Here is a 27271-nt window from a genome sequence, read left to right as displayed (position 1 = left end):
TTCATATAAAAAAAATATCCATAATATATTCCTTGAAATGCATTTCCAAATTACATGGATGATATATTTTATTTAGACATGAAATATACTTTGAGTATATCTCATGTCCTATAATCCATTTCCGAATTGAAGGGATAGTATATAACATTTATATAAGAAATATACATTGAGCATATCTCAAGATATATAACAATTTTATCCAATTTATACGAGTTTTACATTTGAATGTTTTAATAAAATTTATAGACTTTTTATTAAAGTCATGTAAAACCCTCTCCCCATTGATAAAACCACCATTCAATGAAATCCTCCCTTATATGAGACCCCTCTTCACGGATATCGCTTGCACCACGTATAATCCCTCCATACATGAAGTCCCCTCTTTGCAAAATTCCCTCTCAAAAATTGAACGAATTTTCTAGATTTTAGCAAATATTTTTTCCAACATTAAATATATTTTGGTTTAAAATGAATCCCAATTTTGATCATTAATTTTCAACGATTTTTTTCTAAAACTTTTTTCTAAAGCTAATCCACATTTTTTTCCTGTGTAAGACCCCTAACTTCAAACATACATCAGGGATTTAGATTAGATTAGATTAAAGTTGCGGATGGTCGGGCTAGCCTCCCTTATGCCACCGAACTCGGTTTTGAGTTATTGTAGCTCCACCTGAGTTAAGGTTCGGATTAAATTTCTAGCCCAGCTTTTACAGCCAGTCTTAATAAATCCGAGACCTCTCTATTCGCGATTTGATCGGTTGTGGGGAATGCGGTCCCCCAACAACGTAATCTCGTCAGGGCTAATGCCAGGCAGTCGCACATAATGTGCAGGCTGTCCTCTCTTTCCCCTGGGCTCCTTCAGCCTCAAGGGTCCTGTTCAGTCTCAAACATAAACCATAGCGTTAAGCCAGAGAAATTCGATGGAAAAATACAACGCGTTCACTTTAAATCTTTCAACTCAAGTAGTCATAAATAATTATAAATTTTACCCTGTTAAACCGTGAAGAAAATAGAAAAAAAATATGGGAAATTCCTCCTAAGACAGAAAAAGACTTTCAAGGCACGCACGAGCAATAAAACCTCAGTGCAATAAAGCCATTCCTTTCCACCCTTTTTTGTCACACTTGGGCCTCTTGAGAAGGACCCGAAATTCCCGGCTAGGGCTGCTTCGCAGACCCCTCAACTCTCCCAACTCATTTCACGCCCTCTCTCCAGTAAATGACCAATAGGAAAACCCAAAAGGACTGTTTCTTCAATTCTATTTGCCTTCAACAACCCTCACTCTTCAAATTCTGGAAGAAACACCCCCCTTCATCGCCCTTACTTGTAAGAGAAGAGGAAAAAAGTTAGTTAGCTCCACGATACAGCAGAGACGTTTACTCCTTGTTCTCTGGCAATACCAAAATAAAAACCAAAATATCCGTAATTTGATTTAGTTAATTCGTTTACTTGTGCAATTATTCAGTGCAATCGTCTTATTTGTATAATCAATCAATTAATCAGTGTAAAAACAGTTCAATCTTTCATAATTTAATATATTCATTATTTTATCAGTGTATTTGAATTGTGTTTATAATTCCTTTCAATACACCTCACACCAAAAAAAAACAGTCATTTTCGGGTCACGTGCCGTTAATGACAAGTACAGAAGATAGTATCGACGTACTGCAATCAGTATACCTGGGATTTACGACCCCAGGGAAGAGGTCCAACATAGTATAAGGCCAAACGCGTCGACTACTCCGTACAGGTCCCCCGTTCTCTCTTGAAGTGGCGCCTCGCGACTCCGCTGAACTTCGGTCTAGTCCTATTCGTCCGAGAACCGTCTTTATCAACTTCCTGGTTCATCAATGCCCCAGGAAGTTGGTTATTGTTTTTTTGTATTTGTTTGTTGGTGTCCATTTTTGGTCCCACGAGTACCACGGCGAAGCGGTCTCACTCAGTCATAGCCGTGAATGCTGGGGCTTGGCTGATATACTCGGAGGTCGCCCGGATCCGAGGGCACCGTGAGCAATACAGCACCCTCTGCGCCACGCAGCCTTCGGCACGGTAGCTAACACCTTGGTGTGGGGAGTTGGTCCGCGACGGGGCTTTAGACTCACCGCCCGGTTTCCCGGTTGGCTCGCCCTATTACCACCATTAGCCAGTCTTTTTACTAGCCCCCTTCCAGGCCTCGGGTGTCTCTAATCGATTCCTGTCGTGAGCCAGCTAGTCCGTCTGGCTGTCCTCCTATCCGCCACCCGGAGACGCGCTCGGTTGGTAACTTAACCCTGTTCTCTGCACCCCGCCACGGGGCTTAGAGAACCCCAGTACACTAGGGATATACGTAATAAATTTTTTTCATTTTCTGCTGACGCGGAGAACTATATATTTTGAGAATTATATATCCCACAGATGAAAGTGGCCTGTCTTTTATATATTTTTTATATATTTCTCGATGAGGGTGGGACTTTCTCTATAAACTGTATGGTATATATTTCTTCCCCACAGAAAAAAATATATAGATGCTGTTTTGATTACATCAGATCTATGCACGTGCGTGTATTTCTAATATATTTTTTATATATCCATTATTATATGAATAAAATATAGGCGGCAGCAATATATAGGCGGCAAATTTCATATATTTTCAATATGATATTCATCTATTCGGTATATATTTCATATATCAATAACCTTTGTAATTTTTCCGTGGGGATAACTTTTGATCCGCGGACAAAGTTTTCGCGACAAACAGAGAAAAAAATGTAAATTCAAGATTTTTTTTTCTAGATTCTAGAATCTGCAGTTTAGAACTTCCATCCGGCTAAAATCTAGAAAAAAAAATTAATTTCAGTAAATAAATAAATGAAATTAATCAACCAAAAAATGATGGTTTCAAGACAAAAATATTCTGGAATCTATCGAATTAGGGGATTAAGTTCCCCTCATTAGCACATTTTCAAAATGAAAGGCATTTTGGAAATTTTGAATTGAACTTCTGAAAAAATGAAAAAAAATTGTTCTAAAAGGTTGAGCTCAGACGATTCAGCATCATTTGAAATGTGCAAATTCATTATCCCCTAAAGAAATTGTTTTTGCTACTTTTTGACCATTTCTAGAATTTTTTCTATAAAAATAATTCGATATGATAGTTGAGTTTATCATTCTTTGAAGAATAAATTTAACCATGATGAATTGATCAATTTCATGATTTTTTTCTCTCTCTGAAATAACCAATGATAGTTTATTCGTTGACAATTTTTCTACCGATATTTTCCCCCACAGGGTGGTAGGGGACATTTTCCCTGGACAAAATTTCTCGGACATGATTTCCCTGGGCACAATTTCCCCCCAAACAATTTCCCCGGACACAATTTCCGTTTTGAATATATGGACAGAGGAAAGACAAAAAAATTGTCACACAACAGTTTTGCAAGAAAGTCAGTCTTTAATAAACAATAAGAATTCACACCGAAAAACACTAAGAAAAAACAAGTGACGAGAATCAAAACAATCACTTCTAACATTTTGAGACGTGATAAAGACACTGCAATTTTAATTTATATTAGCAAGTAATTTGCTTTTTGCCTCATAGCTCACTGTATACAAGTAGAATCTGGACTGAATGATTAAGAATTTAGGCACGACTAGAATACAAAATAATCAACATTCAGCTGAAATCCCAACACAGTTAAACTGATATCCCCACCACTAACTTTCCTCATGGCGGTTATATGAGAGCGACTTCAAACGAAATTCTGTCTGTCGAATTTTGTCCGGGAGAATTTTTTTCGGGCAAATTTTGTCCGGGAAATTTGGTCTCGGGGAAAAGATTCCTAGAATCCACAGTTGTTATTCCTGATGGTACTGAATAACTATCGACAAATGTTCTAGAGGTTTCATTTAAATTTCATCCTCTTCTGAAACAATGTCAAGTGCAAAAAAGAAAGAAGTAGCTCAGAATTCGTAGACAACATTTACTTCGCAATTCTCAATTCGATAACTCACATTATACTTATAAGTACAATGCTTCCGCCAATCCACCCAACGAATTCCCCGCGATTCATACACGGAGAGAAATTTTCTAGAGAAATTCTAGTACGAGTACTGTACAAAATCACAATCCACCAGCTGTGAAAAATTGTAGTGCTGCTGAGGTAAAATTTCTTGGTATTTCTGGTAAAATTTCTGGGGATTTCTGTGAAATTTTCACAGAATTACGGGGAAAAATTCACGTTTTCCACAATAAAATTTCTAGTGCCGGCACTGGAATGTTTTCCTGGCCGTCACTTTGTGCCTCTTTTCCCGTGCTAGCACTAGAATTTTTCTAAAAAATTTCTCTCCTTGTAGATGCACACTATTTTCATTAATTATGAAATATTCATTATAACCATTCACTGATATTGGATCAACATATTGCAAATAATACTGAATTAAACTCAAACTATACAAATATAAAAATCAGTTTTTACTGATCAGTCTCTTAGTTTACCCTGATTTGAGTTTTCACTCGGGTAAAAGTAAGTAAAAACTGGTTTTTATCACTTTTGAATCTGAAATTTAATATTTGTTTGGATTCATGCCTGATCATAATGCCGGGAGCCAATCTTTCTGATCAGTACCGGATCCAATACGGATCCCGTCGAAATTTGACTTATCACATTAAAATCGAAATTCACTGCGCTATATTGGATTCAAATATTCTGTTCAGAATCTTGTCAGATGTTGATCCGAAAGTTTAATCACGATATTCTGACCAGATTTAGATGTAGAACTGATTTAGACTCAAGCAAACAGCGAAACTTCCACTGAGGATGTTCTGATTGAACTTTCAAATCACAACCCGGCCAGGATCTTAAAAAAGAGGGTTGAGCAATCTACGATTGGGTCCAAATTGAATCTGGTTCTGAGAAGAAAGATTAGATCACAACATTCTGATCAGACTTGGATCTAAATAAGAATTTGGTTCTGAAAAGCCGGATCCGTCTACGATCACAACTTCTCAGTACATAATCAGGTTGATAGATCCAGACAAGACCGGAAAGGTCCAAGAATGAGTTACATGAATTGGTATTTTGATCAGATTCTTCTATCAACCTGATCAGGTTCAATCAGAATCATGCACAGTGAAAATTTCCCTCAGTTTGCCCAGGACTGGAAAAGTTTTAGATTCAATACTATTCAGAATTTCTTCACTAAGATCAGACATTCTCAGTACCGAATGAGGATAGTAGATCTAGACCAACAAGATCCAGAAAAGAACTACACGAATTGGGTTAGGATCGGAAATCTCTGATCTGCACGGGATTCAGATGAGAATCTTCTCCCAGCCTGATCAGGTTCAATCAAAAACATTCGTCGGGGAATCTTTACCACTATCAGTACCTGGTCCATAAACACGCTCCCTTAGTTGAGTGTCGGCCCAAGATGCTATACCTGTACCCCTATAATCGAGTGAAAATAGCTCATCTTCCCCATTTCGTAATGTTTCCAGCGGAAATTCTTCTAGTTCCAATAGAGTTGGTTTCCCATATTTTTCTTCAGTAAAACTCTACCATTCCCTTCAACATGGAAGGAGAACATTGAGGAGAATGCAGAAATTATGTAAACCGTGGGAATGTTTTTCTTCCATTTCATTTAAAACTTCATTGAAACCCTGTCGCTTACTTTACAAGCTACGCAACTGAAATGCTTATACACTCTTGAGGGAGAAAAGTAGTTCTAAATGCCCGGAGAGGCAGAAAATAAATACAACTCTTTATGACTATCAAGTGAAGAAGAGTGATATAAGAAGATTACATAAACACGTTATGATTTTTTTGTCTCTTTTCATTTCGCTTCTGTGAGAAAAAGAGAATATCTCTCAATGGAAATTACTTTTGAGTTGGTCTGAGATGCAAAATATGAGGATTTTAATAGAGTCTGTATTTTTCATGGAGGAATTTTTCTTTCTCGACGAACAGAACTCCCTCTTGAAAGAAGGCTGCTGAGCTTTTTCCTCGGAATCGTTCATTTTCGAGGAAAGAATTTATATTATCAAAGAGGTCTCCTCCGGATCTGATTACCTTATGATAAAAATTGAATTCTTAACGGGAGATGGAAAACATTCAACGAAGTTTCATGTGTCTCTTGAGCAATATCCATAGAATCATGGAGAAAAGCTTGAAATATAACGTGCAGGAGGAGAGAAGCTCTGATTTCCGCGGAAGAGGAGTATAAAGTATGGAAAATAACGTGTCTCTCATGTATCATTTCTTGTGAATTTTATGACAAAGCCCCCTGGGAATGTTGCCATCACCGCTATTTTATCATCTCTTATCCAGTCAGAAGCGTCAAGTACTCGGAATGTTCTACATCCTAGGTGTTGAGGGAATCGCCGCAGAAAGTAACTTCCATACTTTCTCAAAAGTTTCATCTATATAGTGTTATATTAATTCTTTATTTGATTAATTCATTATTTATCAATTAATGTTGATATGTAAATTTTAAATTCAATGCGATTCAATTTTCAATCACATCTAATCTTGTTTTATTGTAGATGTTTCACTTAAAGAATTGTATTATATTTGCACGAAAATGATATTTATATGTTGCTGATTATATTGAAAATGACTGACTTGAGGGAAAACTGCATCTGTATTGCAATTTTGTCCTGCTGTGGATTTTTTTTTTGAGAATTGAATCATTTTGACGAAAAGGCAAAATAGTTGAGTTCTTCAAGGAAATAATGAATGTTCCATTTAATAAAGAGTTGATGCTGTTTTCAAGTATGTGTTTGATTTAATATTTTCCAAGGAAATTTCACTTGGGTTCTTTTCTTGGGGACGTGGAAACTTTTCATTAGGAAAATTTTTCCCCTGAAAGATTTCCCTTGAAAAATTTTTCAGAGCACAAATTTTCCGGGAAAAGCATTTTCCAGAGGAAAAATTGTCACGGCAAAAAAAATTTCCGGGAAAAAATTTTCCGGTGATTTTTTTCCGGGAGATTGTTCGCAGAAAAAAAAGGGAACTTATTGGTGTTTGATAATTAATCAATACATATGGAATTGCCAATTTGTATTGTCCCTCAATACGACTTTCACCGTAAAGCCTGGACGATTTAATTCAGAATGAAGCTTTACTGATTACCTTATTTGAACGAATAAAAGAGATCTGAACGAAACCATTAAAAAGTGATGCAGTTAATAATCGTGTCAGTTTAACACAATTGTCGGAAGCAGAAAGAGTTGGATAATGAATATTTTCTTTCTGAAATGCGCCAAACACCCGGTGACGGGCTGGGGTGAGAAAAATAAAAGTGGATGAGTAAAAAAAAAGACAGAAGCGGGTAGGAGGTAAAAAAGAGGACTGGCACACAGACTACTCGTTGCTGTAAGGGAAATCACGTTGACCTCGTTCCCGTGACGCTTTTGTTGAAACATATTCCCAGCTTTTGTTCCACTCGCGTCGGAACGTTTTGTTGACGATGCATTCGATCTCCCATATGTGTTCCTCTCGCGTTATTCTAATATAGAAATTCTCGTTAATTAATCGAAAAGTGGGAAAACTAATCCGTTGAATGGTCGGGGAATTCAGATTGTTATTATCACTCCACAAATGTAGTTGATGTGAAAAGAGTGAAAAAAAAGAATGTCAAGTTGTGACAAATTATAATTTTCTAGAGAAGAAATTAACATATTTTGAAAAATAAGGAATGATTCTTTGCTTCCACATGGAAGCAATATTATTATAAATAATATAAGATGAGAACATTATTATAAATAATTTAATAATAAATTATTATTTTCAATAAGTAATATTATTTAATAATAAATCATTTAATGAAATCATAATACAAATATAACCTTTTTTTGTTTGAAAAAATTGAAAAAAAATTTTTGAGTAATTGGATTTAAAAATTTTCGAAACTTCTACAAATGTTTTTTTTCAATTTTTTGTTAAATCCGGAAACAAATAGTTATTATCAACGACATAAACATAACCTTGAAAATCTTTCCTTCCTGTTTTTCAGGAGTTGGTTGTGCAGCTGGAGATGGCGATCCGATCGTCGGTGGAAATTCGGAGAAAAAGTCGGGATATGAAACGAACCTCTACCTCTACAGCGTAAGTAAAATCCCAGTACGATTTTAATGCACGACACATGTTCATCGTCACATTCCTGGCACCACGTTTCTCCTTCCATTTCTGAAAAACTATATTCGGAACTACAACATCACCATTGGCAAAGTTCCATTCGCACGTCCAGTCATGTGGTAGATAAATCCCAGGACAAGAAAAACGCCGACTTTTCTCTAGGACAATTCATACATTCGTCTGTCCCCTATTTCTCTTTCCCTCACTTCCTTCATTAATCCATTTATCTTCGTTTTTGTATTTTCGAGGAATTCGAGGGGCGTGAGAAACATTTTAGGACGGGACGAACAAGGTCGAGTGCCACTAGAGAGTTCGATCAGCGATTCTTTTATTATTTTTTTTTATTTCTGCTCGAGATTCCCTAGTTGCGGTGATGCATATTCAGTGGGTATTTCACTATACCTTTCGTTCCCGATTTTAAATCAAGGATGGAAGTTAAAATAGGATGAATGATGTTAATTTTGGGATTCGGTTGAATGGGTTTGAAGACAAAATCCATTCCCAGAATGTGTCTTTGGCAAAGAAACCCGCGGATTGTTTATAGTTTATTTCATGTTATTAAATTAAGAAACATTTTTTTACATAACTTTGTCAGATTTTCAACTTAGTTAAATGTTAGCATCATCATTATTCTTATTACCCCTTTCTTCTATACAAACGATTGTTTTCTTTATTCATAGATAGCTAAAAATATTAGCTTCAAAGCCACTTCGCCGAAGTTGAAAGATCGTTACGATACCTATATTCGTTGATTTGATTTTCATGATGATTTTTTTAAATTTAGAATTTTTCGTAAATTGCTCTGAAAGTGAACTTTCCGATTGTTTCTGTAAATATGATATTTCAAATTCATTCCATAATATAGATATCATCATTCTTCCGTTCGATTTATAAAAGAATTACAAAAAATATTCTCATAGCATTCAAAGTTTGTTGATTTTCCATCTTTTGGAAAATTTACTTCTACTGATTATTTGGATAAAAAAAAGAAAGGTTAAAATTGATTCAATTATCATTAAAACGATCTACTTCGACTTCACTTTTAACGAATAAATGGATGGTATAGATATATATAATTTCATATTTGAAATATCTATAGTATAAAAATCCAAATGGACTTCTGGTGATAAAAATTTGGTACTCGAAATTAAGACTCCACAATTATCCCGAGTAGAAATTTCGTCGGTTTAATGTAGGTTACCCGTGAGTGGAAACCGATACGAATGCGGGTTACACATAGGTAGCAACCGATAGGGAACCCACGGAAACGTCACGCAGTTAAACGATGAGTAACCCATCAGGTGTAACCTACAAGTAACCTATGAGGAGAATCATGAGTGCCAAATCGGGAACCTGTGAGGGACAGTTCGGGAGTGAATTCAAGAAATCGCACCAATGATTCGATACAAATTTTTTATTATCAACGCATATCAAAAACACAGAACTTATGATAAAATATCTTCCTCTTGATCGTACACACTTCACGCTTCCTTAATCTTCAGAACTATCAGAAGACTGAGCTAAGTCCTGTGGCGTCTTCCTTCTGTCCTCGTCATCAGAGTCATCCAAGGTTCTGGGGGTACCTCCACGCCAATATTTGGTATTATGTAAAACTCCCTGTATCGCCTTGTTGTATTTTTTCGAGTTCAAGGGTTGACCCCTTTTTCCAAAGCGTCAACAGTAAATTTCTGCAAATATTATTTGCACATTTTCAATTTTTGTCAAATTAATGAGTCGGCGAAGTGAAGATTAAGGATATCCAAGTACTTTGGCTATTTTTTCTTCGGCCAAATGCTTTTCTACTTTTGTAGTCGAACATCAAAGCTTCCATTTGAACCCCAGTTGACCCTAAGTTTCCGGACATTTACAATGATTTTATTATTCAAACTTGGCCGGTTTGAATTTTAATTTTGATATTGAAGTGTTGGAAAAAATTTTAAAAATCTGAAAAAAATGTAAAAGTTTACTTTTACAGCAAGATTGATGAAATAATTAAAAAATTGGAATTTTTGAAAATTACGAGCGTGTTTTATAAATAATTTATAAACAATGAATTTTCCACGATTAAAATAATTTGTTCGGAATCGTAAAAAGTTTATTCACATTGACAATTTTACCAAGAGTCGATTTTATGTATAAAAAAAAATAAGGTTTGCGAAAGTTTAAACAATATCAATTATTTATTTATAAACAAAGAATGTTTGAACAAATACTAATTCTGTGCAAAATGTAATTGGAACGACGCTGATTTTTTTTCAAACTTTTTCCACGCAATTTAATTGACAAATTTGATGATTGAAAATGGTTGAATCTATAGTGTGGTCTGTACCAAACTGTAAAAGGTACTTGGACAACCTTAAGTTAAATCAGTAAACTTACAACTAAATTCGCAAAATTTTAACTTGACATTTGTTGGAATAAAAGTTCTGTAGCGAATTGGTAAACTAGGATAAGTGCAAAAATGACACTTTTTCAGAGGAGTTCAAAAACTTGACCACGTTTGACATAACTTTCGNTTGGAATAAAAGTTCTGTAGCGAATTGGTAAACTAGGATAAGTGCAAAAATGACACTTTTTCAGAGGAGTTCAAAAACTTGATCACGTTTGACATAACTTTCGATTCAAGCAATCAAAAAAGTTTCGAAAGAAATGCACTTATCCTAGTTTATCACTTCGCTACAGAGTTTATATAAATATGAAAATTATAGGGGAATTTCTACTTAATTAACGAAAAAAAATGAAACTGTAGAATAAATCGTGAAAAACATGCTGAAAAAATCGAAATTTTATGTTTTACATGAAAAAATTTGTTTCACAAGGAATGAATCAACTGCCTGATCCTCAACTCCTCAGAAGTTGATCGTGATTCCTGCTAAGACTGGAGGAATTGAAAAAACCATCTCTCATTTTTTTAAATTTTTTTCTGCAGCCCATTTTGAAGATATGATTTTTTTATTTGTTCCCTTAATTTGAGTTTTATTCAACCGACTTCAATTTCATTTCAATTGAGATCGGCTCTCCATTTCATTTTCTGCCACCTTCGAGAACGTATGGAGTGAACTTTTTCCACAATCCCTAGATCCTTGCAATCCCAATAAGAAAAGAGTGGAAAACTTGAATTTTAATAATTATGTCAAGTTTTATTTTCTTCGTATTCCTTCATCGATTCTTACAATTGAAACCACTGTTTTAAGCTTTACTAGAAATTACACAACGTCGGTCCATTTTATTTTCAAGTTTTTGATTCAGAAATTACCAATGGTCGTAGGAAATCGTTCGCAAGTCTTTAATGTCGAAACAATTGAATAAGTAATTTTCAAGAGTACAAACACCATTATGTTAAGATTTTATAAAGATTCCCACAACAATTAGAAAATTCTGAACGGAAAAATTGCAAATAAAATAGCTCCAGTACCATGGTTCATTCATAACCATCTGGATTGAACATTCGTAATTAATACATATATATATATATTTTTTTTTTGTTGGCTAGGAGGAGTTAATTAAAAATAGATCTATTACGTTACCCGATTTCTAGTATGGCTTAAGAAACTTATTACAAGAGACGCAATCGTGTTTTACTGATTATGTCACATGACATAATCATCAAAATTTCAGTTTATCAACTTTTTTTTTATTTGTCATTGTAGGTATCTTCAGATTGAAAAAATGAGATCCTATACGCCCAGGAAAAGTGGCACAAATAAAACGTTTTATTCCTTGATAAACGAAAATTGGGTCAAGAGCACTCGAACTATTGAGAAAAAAAATTACGAAACACAAAAAAAATTATATCTTCGTAATAGACTGCAGGAATAATATATAAAAAATTGTGAAACTGTTTTACAAGCCTCCTAATCCTAGGTTTCTTAATCGCCATTAACTCCTGTGAGGATGATCAGCGGTCAACTCAGGTGAATCTTGAAGATTGAATAAAAAATATTCGAGTATCAACTGTTTTTTTTTTTGTCAATGAGGATTACTTTTTCTCTGTAGATACTCAACTGCTAGCGCGACTTATGACCTTACAACTTTAGAGACTGGAAATAGAAAATAATACCTTTTATAAGTTTTTCAAGTGTTGTATCATTGAAAACTTTTTTATCTTTAGTAGCCTGTAAGGGGACTAAGAATTTTGCAACGTCTGCTGTCACAAATTGACGTACAAGCTCACCCAAACACCTGGCGACTGCGCGATTAATATCAACAGACATACCGATTATGGTTTTCTGGAAAAATTATATGATTTATTTAATACATTTAGCAACAATGGAGAAATGCTAGGAAGAATAGATAGATCATTGTAATAATTAGTCTCAGAATGATAACCAAGTAATTACTTAACACGATTTCCCGACAGTGAAAAATGAAGATTTATTTCATCATTTGAATACTCCAGATATAAAGAATTAATTCTAGATCAAAACAAGAAATACGTCAGATATGATTGGGCTATCATTGCAATTATAAGTACATTATCATGTGAATACTGAATCCATAAAGAGTTTTGTTTCCGATTTCTTTTATCAACAAAATATTCAAGGATATACTCATCACTTTACATATAGAGAAAACTCTACAGATCATAAGAGGCAATGACGAAAACGTGAATTCGCTGAACATCTCTGGGGGGGGGGAATTAATTCACACTTACTGTTACATTTAATTAGAAAGAAAATTGGGATTCAGAAATTTTTGTTGTAAATCGTACTACAACCGCCATTTTAGGAGAAATAATGCATTTTAAAAAAGCCCTCTGGACTGCTACATACTGTTGTCATTAATTATGGTTTCAGTATGAAAAAACCATAATGCGCCACGGGAAAAGTGAAATATTAATTGAAGCGTTCGGTTGTTATTTTATTGAGGAATCAACGTAGATAAATAGGTATTTTTACGTTAATGACAGAATGAATAACAGCCAGGAGCTCCAAAATATATTTCATTTGTATGTGGTGAATTTTGGTCATCTAATACATTGAAAAATAGTTGATGATGATACTATTTGATCTCAAGAAAGATTTCTGTCATCTGGAGTCCATCTGGAGTAGACCACATTATTCGTCCGACGTGCATCGTTCACTTCATAATGACGATTACGATCAAAGTATGATATGTACGAGATGAATAACTTAAATACTCACTATTTTAGTACGATATTGAAGATCCACAACGAGCAAATCGTTAAATTCTTCGAAACGTCCTATAGTGGTACAGGGTAATGGAATTAAATCTGGAACTTGAATTTCAGTGTTATTCAGTCCCCCACCTTCCTCAGCTGGTCTAGGAGTCAGACCCTCAATTCTTGCTTCCACCTTCTTCATTCTGTTAGCAACCGAAATCACTAGGCCCTTTACGTCGCCAATGAGTTTCACCAAACTGCGATGAGATTTGGCAATGAGCTCCGACAGTGAACCTTTAATGGGGATGAAAAGAATATAATAGAATTTCGAATACTGCCGAATTAAAAGAGAGAAACGAAATAAATATGCAGATAAAAATTACCCTCTTCTTCAGAATTCGCCCCCCAATCCTCTGAACCACCTGGCGGATCTCTGCTTGATGAAGTAGATGCACTGAGAGGGATTTGTGTGGCTGATCGTGTAGCAGATTTGCTTCGATTTCTTTCTATCCTTGGAGAGACAAAAGACTTCACATTTTTTGAGGCCGCATTCGGGTCACCATTCAGAGCACTTTTCTGCGGTTGCTGTCACTCTATGCTGTACAATTTCCGAGGTGTAAACTTCTGACAAAGGTGAGGCAGATCGTGAGGCTTGTCGATAATTTTTTTTGGACGTCCATTGGATGTAAGTGACTTCCCAGATTCTTGTTCAAAATAAACATCATTCAAGTGGCGAGATGGATTTGAGCCTGGACGATCCAAATTCTGCTTGTTTGTTGCTTCTCTCGATGTATTCTTCACATAGTTTTGTAATTTTTGGCTATGAATGGGACGACGTCTAGGCGTGTAAAATTCAGAGGAAACAGGCAGGCTGCTTGTCTGCTTCGCGGTTTTTGAACCTTTGCGTTCTCTGTCAGAAGTGATATTATCTCGATCCAGGGAGCGATGACGTGTTAGGATCTCCTCTTCAGATATCCCTTCCACTTCATTGGATGATTTCGGCGATTCGAAATCTGGCTGAGTTTTAGTTCCTGTTTTCCTTGTGGGAGTTCGGAATGTTTGTGATTTGATATTGACTTCTGGACTCGGTGCATGCGACGCTGATGTGCCATCGTCAGATTCTGATGATGAAGAAGCCCCGGAGGAGATAGTGTGAAATATTTTGTTCTTCTTTTTCGGTGGAGAAACATATGGCCTCTGATATTTTTCCAGTTTTTCCTTGAGTTTCTGCTTGGTCGTATTCTCAGCTACCAAAAAGGAAGGAATAATGAAACGGAGAATTTGAAAAAAATCGTATTATGCTAGAATGTACACGTTTCCACTGGATACTAGATTCTTCTTTTATTCATGAACTGAATAAAGAAAAATCATGAACAAAGTAGTCAAAGTTGTAAGAGTAGAATGGCAAAATAGAATGATGAATATATCTGCAATTTGTTTATTATTATTTTTATCCTCAACAGTGAGATCAACGTGAAAAGTTTCCAAATCCTCCTTAACTGTTTTCGGCGACATCATTGCTATCTTCTTCATTCGATAACTCCTCGCGTCTTCAGTAGCTTTCTTCTGGCATGCAATTTCATCATCAGTTGAAAAGGCCCATTTTTCCTTCTCCAGTTGGCTTAATTTCCTCATGGCTTCTTCGTACGAGCGGGCGCGGCCCCTGACGTCGACATCAAATTTTGGCCACGCTGGATTCGGTGGAGCTTTTTTTGTATCATATCAGTCAGTTCAATAAACTTCTGAGCTGTGATAGTTCCCGGCATCCAAAAGCATTGTAACTTGTTTGAATCCTCATCCCATTCAATCCATGATGAGGGAGCAATATCAATACTGAGTAAATTCCCGTTATCATTAGGGAAAACCACCAATTTATAAAAATAATCACTCATCTGAATGGCAAACAAAAAAAAAGATTCAGTTGAAATTGTTCGAAAATATTCATCTCCAAAAATAGATATATAGGGGACAAAGTGAAACAATTACACTTTCCATGGAAAAAAATGATCGAATTTCATCAAAAATTAAATAAGATATTAACATTGAAAAAACGTCGAAAACGTCCATTTTACTTCACGTTGTCCTAACGAGAGAAAAAAAAAAGATCTGTAACAAGCAAATTTTTTCGAAATACGAAGTTAAACACAGACCTTCTATGGAAAATACTACCATTTTGTTGGCTAACATAAATTTAGTTGAAACAAATGAATTTGTCCCTTAGTGCATAAATATTGGAAAACAGATTGAGGTTAGATCGCATTTTTCCACCTCTGTGCGATAAATATTGCACCATGAACTCTGCACACACATGATTGATGAAAAATTGAGTCATGAATATCTTTTACCGTATAACTCTTGACCAAATAATTGTATCTTCTTTATACATGAATCCTGTTGTCATCGAAAACCTTCATTGCCTCGTTTGGCGTGTCTCATCGTTTGAAGGTTAGGATACCACAATCAGCACTTGAACACACTGAAACAGCACTCATACACAATACGAATGAATTGAACTTAATATATTTCCAGTCCTTTGAAACCCTGGAATTCCCTGAATACCCTCAAATTTATCAATGTGCATGGAATGGTCTGAGAATGCCGGGTATACACGATGAGCTCAAAGTGCCGGGTGCCCACAACGCTTGTGAAAGAAACTGAGGCGACCTTGAGTCGGAGCGTAGCGTGTTGAGTGTGGCGTCATGCTGCTTTGGGGCATAGTGGCGAGTGGGGTAAAACTGACTGTTTGACCCTCAATAACTCATGGAGGAAAGAGTGGAATTTGCATTTTTTTTTCATTTTCAGTTTTTTCTTCAAGCTTGGGAATAAAACTTCATTTAACCGCCTAACCCAGTAGGCGGTTATTGAAATTTAACCATTTCATCAGGAAATACTGATCACTCTCCCTTCACCCAGAATTGCCGACTTTTTAGCAAATGAAATAAAGGAGGTTGGGGTAAAACGGACACTTTTGACTTTTTTAAAAATGTTAGTAAGGGGTTGAAGTGTTGATAAAATTTAATAATTTTTTTTTCAGTACAAAGAACAATTCTTTCCCTTTGTGACGAGCCTAAACTGAGCTCAACTGATCAATTTGTTAATGAGTTATGAATAATTTTAAAAAACTCTAAAGTGTCCGTTTTACCCCACCCGCCCCTAATATTCAGCTTCCTGATAAGGGAAGTCATTTTTCCTCGTTTTCTAACGTCATATGATTCAAGGTACCAAATTCAATATTTGCGACGAATAGTTTTTTATTATCCCAAGAAATATTTAATTATTTAAAGGTTGGAGATTTGGAGAGAATCTAATCGGAGACATTCAGATTACGAATTCTATAAAATATATATAACTATTTTTCTTCATATTTTATTTTTCAAACACCTGATAAAAATGTAAAAATTGGCTGACTGCTTCACATGTGCAAAAGAGATATTGCAAAAAGTTTTTCTTCGTTTCCCTCACTCATGTCAATAAATATCATTTTATTCGTTACTGAAGTTAAGCAACACGAAATTGGCCTGCTCTGACGTCTACTTACTTCCCACATTTTGAAAATTGCTGAATTACATGGGTTCTCATACATTGCTCGAGGAATTCTCAATGTAGATCCATTTATTTGAATTTTGTTATCAGACGTGCCCTGAGGAAGGTAAATATTGTGGATTTGCATAAGAGTCCCTTTGTTCAGTAGCACTGTATTATCTGGCGCCTTTGATGTTAAAATTACTCCTTTGTATTTTAATCGTTTTATAACAATTTTCCGAGAGGCATTCGGTTTCAATCTTCTCAAAATTTCAACAGGTCGTGGAAGATGAGCTTTTTTCTCATCAATCATGAAAATTTCGTATAAACGTCGGCAAATCTGAACCAGTGGTCGATTGCCGCTTCGTAACAATTTTTTTATCTTTCCCAAGCAATTCTCAAATGGGAAAGCAGTCAGTTTGGAGAGACAGCAGTTCATATTCTCAACATCATCTGCCAAATGAAGCAGGTTATGAATATTGCCAATAAGGCTTGCTTAGCTGTATAAAGATGCACATAACTGTACAAACTTTTTCAGTAGAATTCTAGCTTTAGCACATGTTGAGGTGGCTAATTTCCAAGAACATAAAATCCTACAGGCAGCATGCAGGAGAAGAAAATGTTGATAGACGTTCTTGGCCAAAATTTTCTTGAAAATAATTGGCCCTACATAAAGCAGTAAAAATTGAAATTCAACTGCTTTGAATTTATCAAATTCTGATAATGTTCGAGTAGAACGTTGAAACTCTGCTGGGATTTGATTCTGTAATCGCACCATCATCTCTGATAATTGATCCTTTGCACTTCTACCCAACTTGACAGTTGTTATCTTTCCATGTAACCAATAGTCCATCAATTTTTTCATCACCCCGAGGCAAAGGAGATGCATAAAATCAAGGACAAAGGTTTGAACCATGTTTATAGATGGATCGATTAACAGAAGTGGTGATTCTCCCTTATGATGTTGAGGATTACTCTGCTGACGGAAAGACTCATCTATTCGTAGTTCGGCCTCCTCAAGGTATACATTGCTCACGTTCTCCTTCTACTGTACACCTTTCGCATGACCAATATCCTCCATGACTTTTGATAAGTTTGAGAAAGGCTCTTGCGGGTGTATCACATATAATAGCTTTGACACATATTCTAAATAAACGGCCACCTACGAGAATTCCGTCATGCTGTAAGCGATTTATCTCATTCACAAAGTCCTCCAGAAATTTCTCAGGATCATTCGGTTTGTTTTTCCCAGAATAAATTGAAACAGGAAATGGTTTATATACATCAATGTCATCCAAATGAATTTTACATAGAATGGGCCAAAATGGCCTCATACTGGATTTAAAGAGTTGCAAGCCTTCAACATTGATGATCAAATGGATTATATCCTCTCTATGTAGTCCAGGATTGAGGGTTCTCTTGAGGTGATCTTCCATACCAAAATAAACAAACTCACTGCCATCACCTTCATAAAAAGTCTGTATGTTATATTTAGCTTCTTGTGTTTTTAGAAATGTTTTGGAGGATTTAGGTAAATCTGAGAGCAAACGTCTCCTGAGGATGGCAAGTAAAGGATCCAGACGAGTATGCGCGATGGGTGGATGCGGATTCAGAGCCCAATAGCATAGTTCTTCAATCTCATTGAATTCTCCTACCTCTAAACATTCCTCGAATTCATCCTCATCCATACAAGCTTCATGAATGTCGAGATCAGAATGATCGTCTTGAGCTCCTGGCTCTGACTCTCCATGAGACGAACCTCTCACCGATTCATGATCACTAGGCGTGTTGATGCATCGATCAGAAAGCACGTTGACATCACTCTGTTTAGATGAATGATTTCGCTCTCCCCTTCGTTCCACGAGTTCACCTTCTCTCTCACTTCTCTCCCCAACCTCACTCATTATTAAAATGTCACTATCAGTCACAACATCACTTTCTCCTTCCACTTAATTCAGATGGACTTCATTCTGGTGAAATGGTGGAGACTCCTGTTCGCCTACTTCCAATAAGCCTGGAGTGTGATGCGACTGTCGAGACTGTTCTGCAAGTCTCGCTCTTTTGATTCGTCGATATTCTACAGCACGCAGTCTTGACAGTTCTTTCTTTCGTTCGTATCGCTTCTCGTTTTCACTCATTTCAACAGTTACGTTAGTTGGGAATTACGTTCTTGCACCAGCTGTCTTTGTATTGGAAGAAAGTTAATCTATAAGAGGAATATTCAAACTGTTAAAATAGTAAAAATTTGAGGAGTAATAGAACCACTGAAATTTCGCGTTATCAACAATTCTGAAGTCCAACCTTTTGTCAAGCATCCAATCACCTCGACAACTCTAGTAATTGCTCTCAATCAATGACAGCAAAAGAAAAAACAAATGGTACGAATATTCTAAAACTCACTGTGAGAATGATCCTGATCGATATTTGCGAACATAAACGACGAAAAAAGTAACATAACCTTCCTCCCATATATCACTGACAAAGGACGTCATCTAACGCGACGATTGTAAACTTTTGTGAAAAAAGCAGAATTTTTTCAAGACAATTTGGTAGGAATGCTGCAAGTCCTTGTTCTTTTTAATAAGTTAGGTATTTCTGCTTCAGGAACCAATTTGTAACCTACAAGTGCGTAAGTGGATCACATATGTATATTTGATATAATTGACACCTTACGAGGGACCTATGAGTTACAAACAGGTTGAACAACATCAGTTAGTGATCGGCTAGAACCCCATCGGTAACCGACGACGATCAGCCCCATCGGTATTTTTACGTTTGGAACGTACAGATTACATGTGAGGTACAACTGATGAGTTAGTAACCGACAACAGACTCATGGGTTCCCCACGCACGTGTGGAGCCCCCGACGAAATTTCTACTCAGGATAAGGGTCACGAGGATAAAAATAATCGTCATGAGGGTCATAGTAAGGGTCATGAGGGTCTGACTAAGGGTGATAAGGGTCAGAATAAGGATGATGGGGGTCAGATGTGGGTCATATCGGAGTTGGCGAGTGAAGCGAGTAGGGGGCGTAGCAATATATAAAAGCAATATATAAATGTAATTTTCCACTTGTTTTCCCTACGTAGTTGCATTTTAATGGTCTATCTTGTAACATTCTGAACCGAATCCCTCGCTATCTCTCCATCACCATAATTTTCACCTTCATTTCACCTCAACGAAAATTCCTTTTCTTCGTAAATTCTCCAAGTTTTCCAGCGACGTATTATTTTGCTGATTTCAAGCGATCTCCCCGACTTTTCTACATTCATTCAACCTAGTCACATCCCTCTATTCTCCCCTCATTGTAATACTCCAGCGATAGAAGGCAACGACAGCTCTCATTCTTCTCCCTCCAACCCCGCTCTCAACATCTATCTAGACGCCAACGAATAGAACAAGACCAAACTCCGTGCAAAATGTTTTTGCCAAGTTGAAAAGAAGAAGAAGAAAAACGTTTCTGCACTCCGCTTTCGATTAGAGTCCTTGTGATACTCGAGACTTCGCCATAGAACTTTTTCCCAACTTTTGTCAGTGAGAAAAAAAAATGGATAATTTATTTCGTTAATTATTTTCTCTTCCGAGTTGACCACATTTTCCCCAGTTTTATTCGAATAAATAAAACAATTTTTAAGTAGAAGAGGGAGTCGGCGTGCAACTGACCTGCATTTAACAATCTAATGAAACTTTGGGTAGTGATAAAGGGTTGGCTACCCGGGAGGTTCGCAAAGTTTGATATCGACCTGATATGGAAGATCCGGGCAAATTCATATTAAATTTCGTACTACTAGGGTACACTATTATACACTGAGAGAAAAATTTCCTAAAATGCAGACCATTCCGAATGGAAATTTAAAATTAGCCTCGAATAACAGATTGATCAGTAAACACTGATTTTTATTAATTTTGGATCTGATTTGTATCGCTTTGCTGGATTTATACCTGATCCGAATGTCAGGATCCGGTCTATTTGTTCAGTACGGGATCCAATCTGTCTTCAGGAGCGATCCCCATCATTCATAAATTAGCTAACATACAATAAAAACTAGATCGGTAACTGTTTTGAAGTTGAATTTTTATTTAATCATGTGGTGTGTCTCCGATGGAAGAATTAGTTTTTGAATTTTAAGTATCAACACGAAATTGTAAATAATGAAATTGAATAGTAAATAACAGTAATAAATTGGAAAATTCAATTTGAAAAGGAGATTTCAGAAAAGTTCTATGAGTTCTAGATTGGATCTTGCGATTCTGCGTAGTTGTCTTATTTAAACTAACTAAAAAAGATGAATAAAGTAATAAAGAGTATAGAACTTTCAAGATTTTGTTAGATAGGCCGACTAATCTAAAAATTTGGAATATGTGCAAACGTTTCAGCGAGGGGCTATTCACAGTCGTAATTATGGTGTCACTCGCTAATGTAATCAAAGTGTAATCACAATGAAATCAATGTCATCATTGTAATAACTGAAATCACGGGATTACAATTTTTGTAATCATTTTTGTAATTAAAATGTAATCACTGTAATCAGTGTAACCAGTCGGCCCTTTCCAATGACGCGTGTGAATTTTTATTATTGGAAATCATCACTTGGAGTATCACTCTGACCAGCTGTCAACGAAAAATCGCTAGATTAACTTTTGTTTGGAATCGCAGCTGTTCGTGGCTGAAGCTCTGAGATCTCTATTGTTCGCCCTCACTTGCGCATGCGTCATGTTTCTTTGATTCTTATTGATTCTCGGTCATCGATACTAAAATTTTCTCTTTCCACAATATTTTCAATTTTTCTTTAAAAAAAAAACGATCGATATTTATGACTGACAGTATCCATCGAGTATCATTTTATGAGATTATCCGATGGTAAGTATCTATTCTAATAGATCTCATGGATATATTGCCATTGAATAATACAGTAAAACAGTGTCGCCCCCTTTAATCACCGAAAACAATGGATTAAAAGTCCAAGATAATATTTATGAAGAAATAAAAAAATATTTCTAGTGTTGTTTTTGTGTTCAGAAAAGTTGAAACAAATGTTATATGTTTTATTGAATAATCTACGTTTATTCATTGCCATGTATTTGATGAGATAAAATAATAAAATAACGGAAATATTTGAAGCAAAAGTTTTTGTTTTAATTAACTCGCAAAAAAGTTTATTGAATGATTTAGTAATTAATTAATTGATTTATTTCTTTATTATTAATTGATTTCATTAATTTAGGAATTTAGAAATAATTATCTGTGACTTGAATGATTACAAATGTTCAGTAATCACTTGCGTGATCAATGTAATCATTTGTAATCATGTAATCACTGTTTTTGGCACTCGTAATCATTTGGTAATCATTCAGTGTAATCAGGGCCGTAATCGCGTGAAATTGATTACATTTCGTAATCATGGTATCACTCAATTCGATGGTGGCCCCTCGCGTTTCAGGTACTCTGAATTCAAACCAGAGCAGGAAGGGTTCAGAATTTCAAAAAAAGGTCTGGTCCGATAAGTTGGATTCTCAACTGATTAAAAATGTCCTACTACACCCTGTCAGGGTTGAGATCAGATGTTTTGAATCCGAAATGTACCAGCAATATTAAGTCCAACTTTACCAGCTTTGACTGATCAGGATAGGATCAAAAGTGGCTGAGCCATACTGGATCCAGCTAACCTATTCAGAAACTGATTTGGTCTTTATCCGGGAGATCTGATCAGGAAATTCTAAACAGTCTTGGCTCTAAATCTGATTTGGACCCAGACAACCTGAGCGAAATTTCCATTCGGAATATTTACTTGAGAGAAGTAAATTATTTTCAATGGCTTAACCCTCTCACTCGCAAACCACATGAAACCGTATCGCGCCACGCGATGTGTTGGTGAAAAATAGTCAGGTAACTGGTCCCTCACTCCCGCCATGTCAGGAATGTTGTAAGTATTGTAAAGCAATCGGGGCCCTTCCTACATTCTCAATATTTTCTCAAAAAACACTCGCTAAATGATCTTCATGCCTGGTAGGACATGAGGAATGGGAGAGGGCAGACCGAGAGTCGCCCAACGCTGGCCAACATTGGGCCACCCTCGGCCAATTTTCGTTCATTCCTGATATCCTACTAGCGTTGGTAAATTAAATAGATTTTGATTTGAATTATCCATATATTATCATTCAAATAGATTCATTATTTAGTAAAGATTATTTCCCATTTCTACATTGAAAATTTCATTTTCTGGGATCAATCTCTGTTAGATGACTGACAAAAAGCTAGATGTCCATCTTTTCAAGTGAAGCGTCCACATTACCTTGAATCGATGAAAGCTTCCCACTGGTCTCCTTTCAAAGCGCGGGAGTTTTCCGCCTGGAATCCCCTGTCGACCCATCTAACCCCAATTCGATCATCAAAATACCAAAAATAATTTTACGAGGGCAGAATTTTTCCAGTTCACGCAGTAATGAGATACTTTCTGACCCTCATCCCTGCAGATCTCCAACAAATCCTCCACCCCCGTCCGAAAAATCCATAAAAGCGAACAAAGCAATTGAATCTTTTTAATGATAGACCCTGGAGGACCCCAGTCACTCACTGACCCACATTTCTTATCATCACCACTTCAGGCCACATCTCCTTTCACTCCAACCCTATCGTACGATTGAATCTCAACTCCATCGCACTTGATTCGCCTGGAAAATCGCAAGGTTTTGATCGTCTTCGGCTCATAAGCCACTGCAACATAACCTTCGTACAGATATCCACGTAATCGATTTTTTCGTATCCGTTGGAAACCAAGTGACATCATTTATCTCTTTATTATGACAAGAGAGAGTGGGATTTCGGGGAATAACAGACGGACTCAGAGCGCTGTATGCACTTCTTCTAGAAATTGATGGAAAAAAAAGCCGGAGAGGCTATACACAGCCGTAAGACTCTTCTTCCTCTTCGATTGTTATGACACTGACAAAATGTCTTGCGACCGGGTAGCCGTAGGACTTTTGCCATGGACACGCCTATGTAGTTGCGTCATGACGGAAGAATCCACTCGAGTGCATAGCTCCACTCTATGCAAGCCATACTAGGCCATAACATCGAATCATGTGCGACGGATGAATCAGATCCGGCTGTCGGTTTACACCTTCTATTGATAGCTCAGAATTGATTCTCGATGAATTTTGATCAATCAATTTTTTATGTCGCGCCGTGCAATAAGTCGAGTTTATCGCACACTGCGCTTCGCGCAGCTTGCTCAAAACTCGACTTCTGCACGACTTGAAATAAAATATTATAGAGCACTCGGTAATAAATTTCGTTTTCAACGAATGTGTCTACAGACCTCGCCTTCGGCTCGGCCTGTAAACTACACATTCGTTGAAAACGAAATTTGTGCCCGTGTACTCTAATGTACTATTATGTCACGCCGTAGAATAAGTCGAGTTTATCACACCCTGCCTCGCCTTCGGCTCAGCCTGTAAACTTCACCTTCATTGAAAACCAAATTTATGCCCTTGAACTCTATTGTACTATGATTTTCTATTCTTGGAATTCTTTAGAATAAAAAATGCACCTGAAGAGGGATGCCTTGAGCATTCGAAACGTAGTGCAATTTGATTAGTGTCGCTGCTAACCGGAACATGCTCCAAAGGTATTTTATTAATTATAAATTTCCTTTTCGTGTATTATGCTGTCACCCTAACCTGAGCACCAACCGTTTCAACATAAAAATCCATCCGATAATGACGCAGTACTGTCTACACGAGCTCATGGACAATACGGAAAATTTCTCAGTTGGAAATTATAGAAAATGTTTGATGATCTAGGGAATTTTCGATTAAAAAATAATTGACGGACCCAAGTAATAATAAAAACGATGAAACGAAAACTGACCAGAAGCTTCTGTAGCTTTACGAGTAATACGGCTATGTTTCTCCGCAGGTTAGGTTTCACGGACTATGGTCCTCAATCTCAAAGAATAATAAACGCATGGAGACATGGTTCACATAAAATGTAATTTTTATAATTAGCATTGAATGATAAAATCTAGATGACAATTTTTCTGTGAATTTTGAGGTTATGATTTAGAAGTTTTGACTTTCTCACTTATGATTCATTTAAACCTGCGCTCTAAATAAATCAATGATTGAATATATTTCAATTCACCCGCCCTTGCAACAGCTTCTCGAAGAGAAACAATCCGTTCCGATCTCAAAGTAAATTGAATATCAGAATTAACAATGCTGTTGATGAATTGAGAACACGCCATACGATCAAGCAAGTCGTCTGGATATCCTTTGTGAGGTAAACGTACAATGCGGGTTATTTCGTCCGCGGCTGCAGCATAATCCGCACCATACAGGGTGTCCCATGGGAATGTGTGAAAACTGTTTGATCATTTTTTTTTTACTGGAAACAGGGAAAAAGAGAACGAATACAGTTCCGGATAGAGGAGAGTTGTCATTTTTATTTCACCGTATATTCATTATTGAAACATGTAATTCACCCAACAAAAATAGTAGCTTACAAAAATTGTACGTGACAAGTGCGATTAATAGTAAATGTTTTCGAAAGAAAGAGCCATGTTGAGAGTCATCAACACTGGCGCAATAATCCAAACGTGTCCGAAAACCGTGGAATATACGTTCTAATGTTTCCTGTGGAATACCCTGAACAGTCTTTTTAATGTTGTTTATTAAATTTTCGATTGTTTTTGGCTTGCTTGCGTAACAAGAATCTTTTATGTAACCCCACAGGAAATAATCACAAGGATTCAAATCTGGTGAATAGGGTGGCTAATCTATTCCCCCTCCACAAAATTTTGGATATCCCAAACCAAGAACTCCACCGCGATAAACTTTATTACGAATTTCAAAAACTTCGTGAGTACGGTGGGGAGCTGCTCCATCCTGCATAAAATAAAACCCATTGACAAGCCCTCTTTTTCTCACATGAAGGAAGAATTTTGTTTCTAACATTCTTTTGTACTCATTCCCGGTAACGGTAGATTCGAAAAAATGTAGATAAACACCCTTCATGGAGAGAGCAGCCTAAACAGTGACTTTCTGTGGATGAGCAGATTTCGTAACCAAAAAATTAGGTTTTTTAGATCCCCAAAATCTCATATTATTTTTGTTCATGTAGTTGTCTAGCCAAAAGTGTGCCTCGTCAGAAAAAATAATTGCTGTTTCATGCAGCTGGCCATTTTCGAACATTTGTGTCATTCTTTCACAAAATTCCTTTCGTCTCAGAATCGCCTCCTCTGTCAAACGCTGACACATCAATATTTTATATGGATGAAGTTTCAAAAAAACGTGGATGATGCGATACAACGTTGATTTGGTCAATTTTAAATCTTGAGCGGCTCTCCGAATGGACGAGTTGGGATTTGCCTTGAAAGACTGTTCAACTTCATCGACCTTCTCCTCTGTTGTAGCAGAGAATGAGGGACCTGGAAGAGTAGCTCTACGATCATCCAAAGTGCCGTATTCCTCGAAATTTTCAATTATTTTAGAAATAGAATATTATCATGACTAGAAACCAACGGGATTTCTACGAAAATCTCTAATGTGTTTTGTTGTATCACACAATCACTATGAAAAAAATTTTATTCTAACCTCCTCAAAGTGGTTTCGCTAGCAACTCGTTTGGATCCAAATTTAGTACGAAACCCCCTAAAAGCTTCACAGTATTTTTTCCCTCTCAAATAGAAGCACTCGATGAGATATGTTTTTTCTTGAATACTCAAATCACTCATTACTGCTAACAAACTGCTAACAAAAAACTGGCCCCTAGTAAACGTAACACAAACGTAGAGAGTCAAGGTTATTTTGGATGAGTCGGCAGATGAGTTTAGTTTTCACACATTCCTATGGGACACCCTGTACACTTGTCTGCACGTTTTCAAGCTGCACTGAGAAACAAATTTCCTAATATCTGAAACATATTTTCTTGAGACAAGTAAATTTTCTTCAATTGCTTAGTTCTCTCAGGCATCTCAACTCACGTCCCGAGAAAGGCCTCATGCTTTAAAATATTCTTGTACTCAAGTATGATTTTGTCGCAAATGAACTTACTCAAATCGCGTAGAAGAATCCGTCAATCTTCGAGTCTTTATTGTTTTCATGATTTTTCCGTTATGTACTTCCAACATTGCAATATGTAAAATATTCATGACGTAACGCGGAACGATAGTGATGAATGAAAATTTATTCGAGTTCCGTGAAGTGCACACATTCTGAGATTTAAGCCATTGAAAATAATTTACTTCTCTCAAGAAAATATGTTTCAGATATTAGAATTTTTTTTCTCAGTGTGTTGGAATAACTTTGGGATGACACGTTTTCATGAACAGCCGCAGACGACACATGAGCCGCAGTGAAGGAATTCGATAAGTTATCAGCATTGAGAGCAGAATCAGAAGAATCTTGGAGATTTCCTGCGGAAGGTGGTGTCAATCCGACATTTCTTAATGAGTCTCACAGTTCACTGAAGGAAAAAAATTCATGAGCGGGATGTGAAAACTCAAATCCGGTT

At 36.5% G+C, this 27271-nt stretch overlaps 1 protein-coding gene across 3 annotated transcripts in view; it reads left to right on the top strand.

The window, feature by feature from the left end:
* The window catches only part of LOC107042837 (solute carrier family 12 member 4), a 288759-nt gene that overhangs the window by 238666 nt on the left and 22822 nt on the right, over positions 1–27271 (top strand). For all 3 annotated transcript variants that reach the window (XM_015264037.1, XM_015264036.1, XM_015264038.1), the window contains one exon: positions 7993–8084. In XM_015264037.1, the coding sequence (XP_015119523.1) occupies positions 7993–8084 (92 nt within the window). The remainder of the gene's footprint in view (positions 1–7992; positions 8085–27271) is intronic.

Source organism: Diachasma alloeum, unplaced genomic scaffold (assembly GCF_001412515.2).
Source record: "Diachasma alloeum isolate Michigan unplaced genomic scaffold, Dall2.0 Dall_scaffold_00528, whole genome shotgun sequence".
Taxonomy (NCBI): Eukaryota; Metazoa; Arthropoda; class Insecta; order Hymenoptera; family Braconidae; genus Diachasma; species Diachasma alloeum.
Note: the sequence above shows the minus strand (reverse complement) of the source record. Positions and strands in the feature narration are given on the sequence as shown.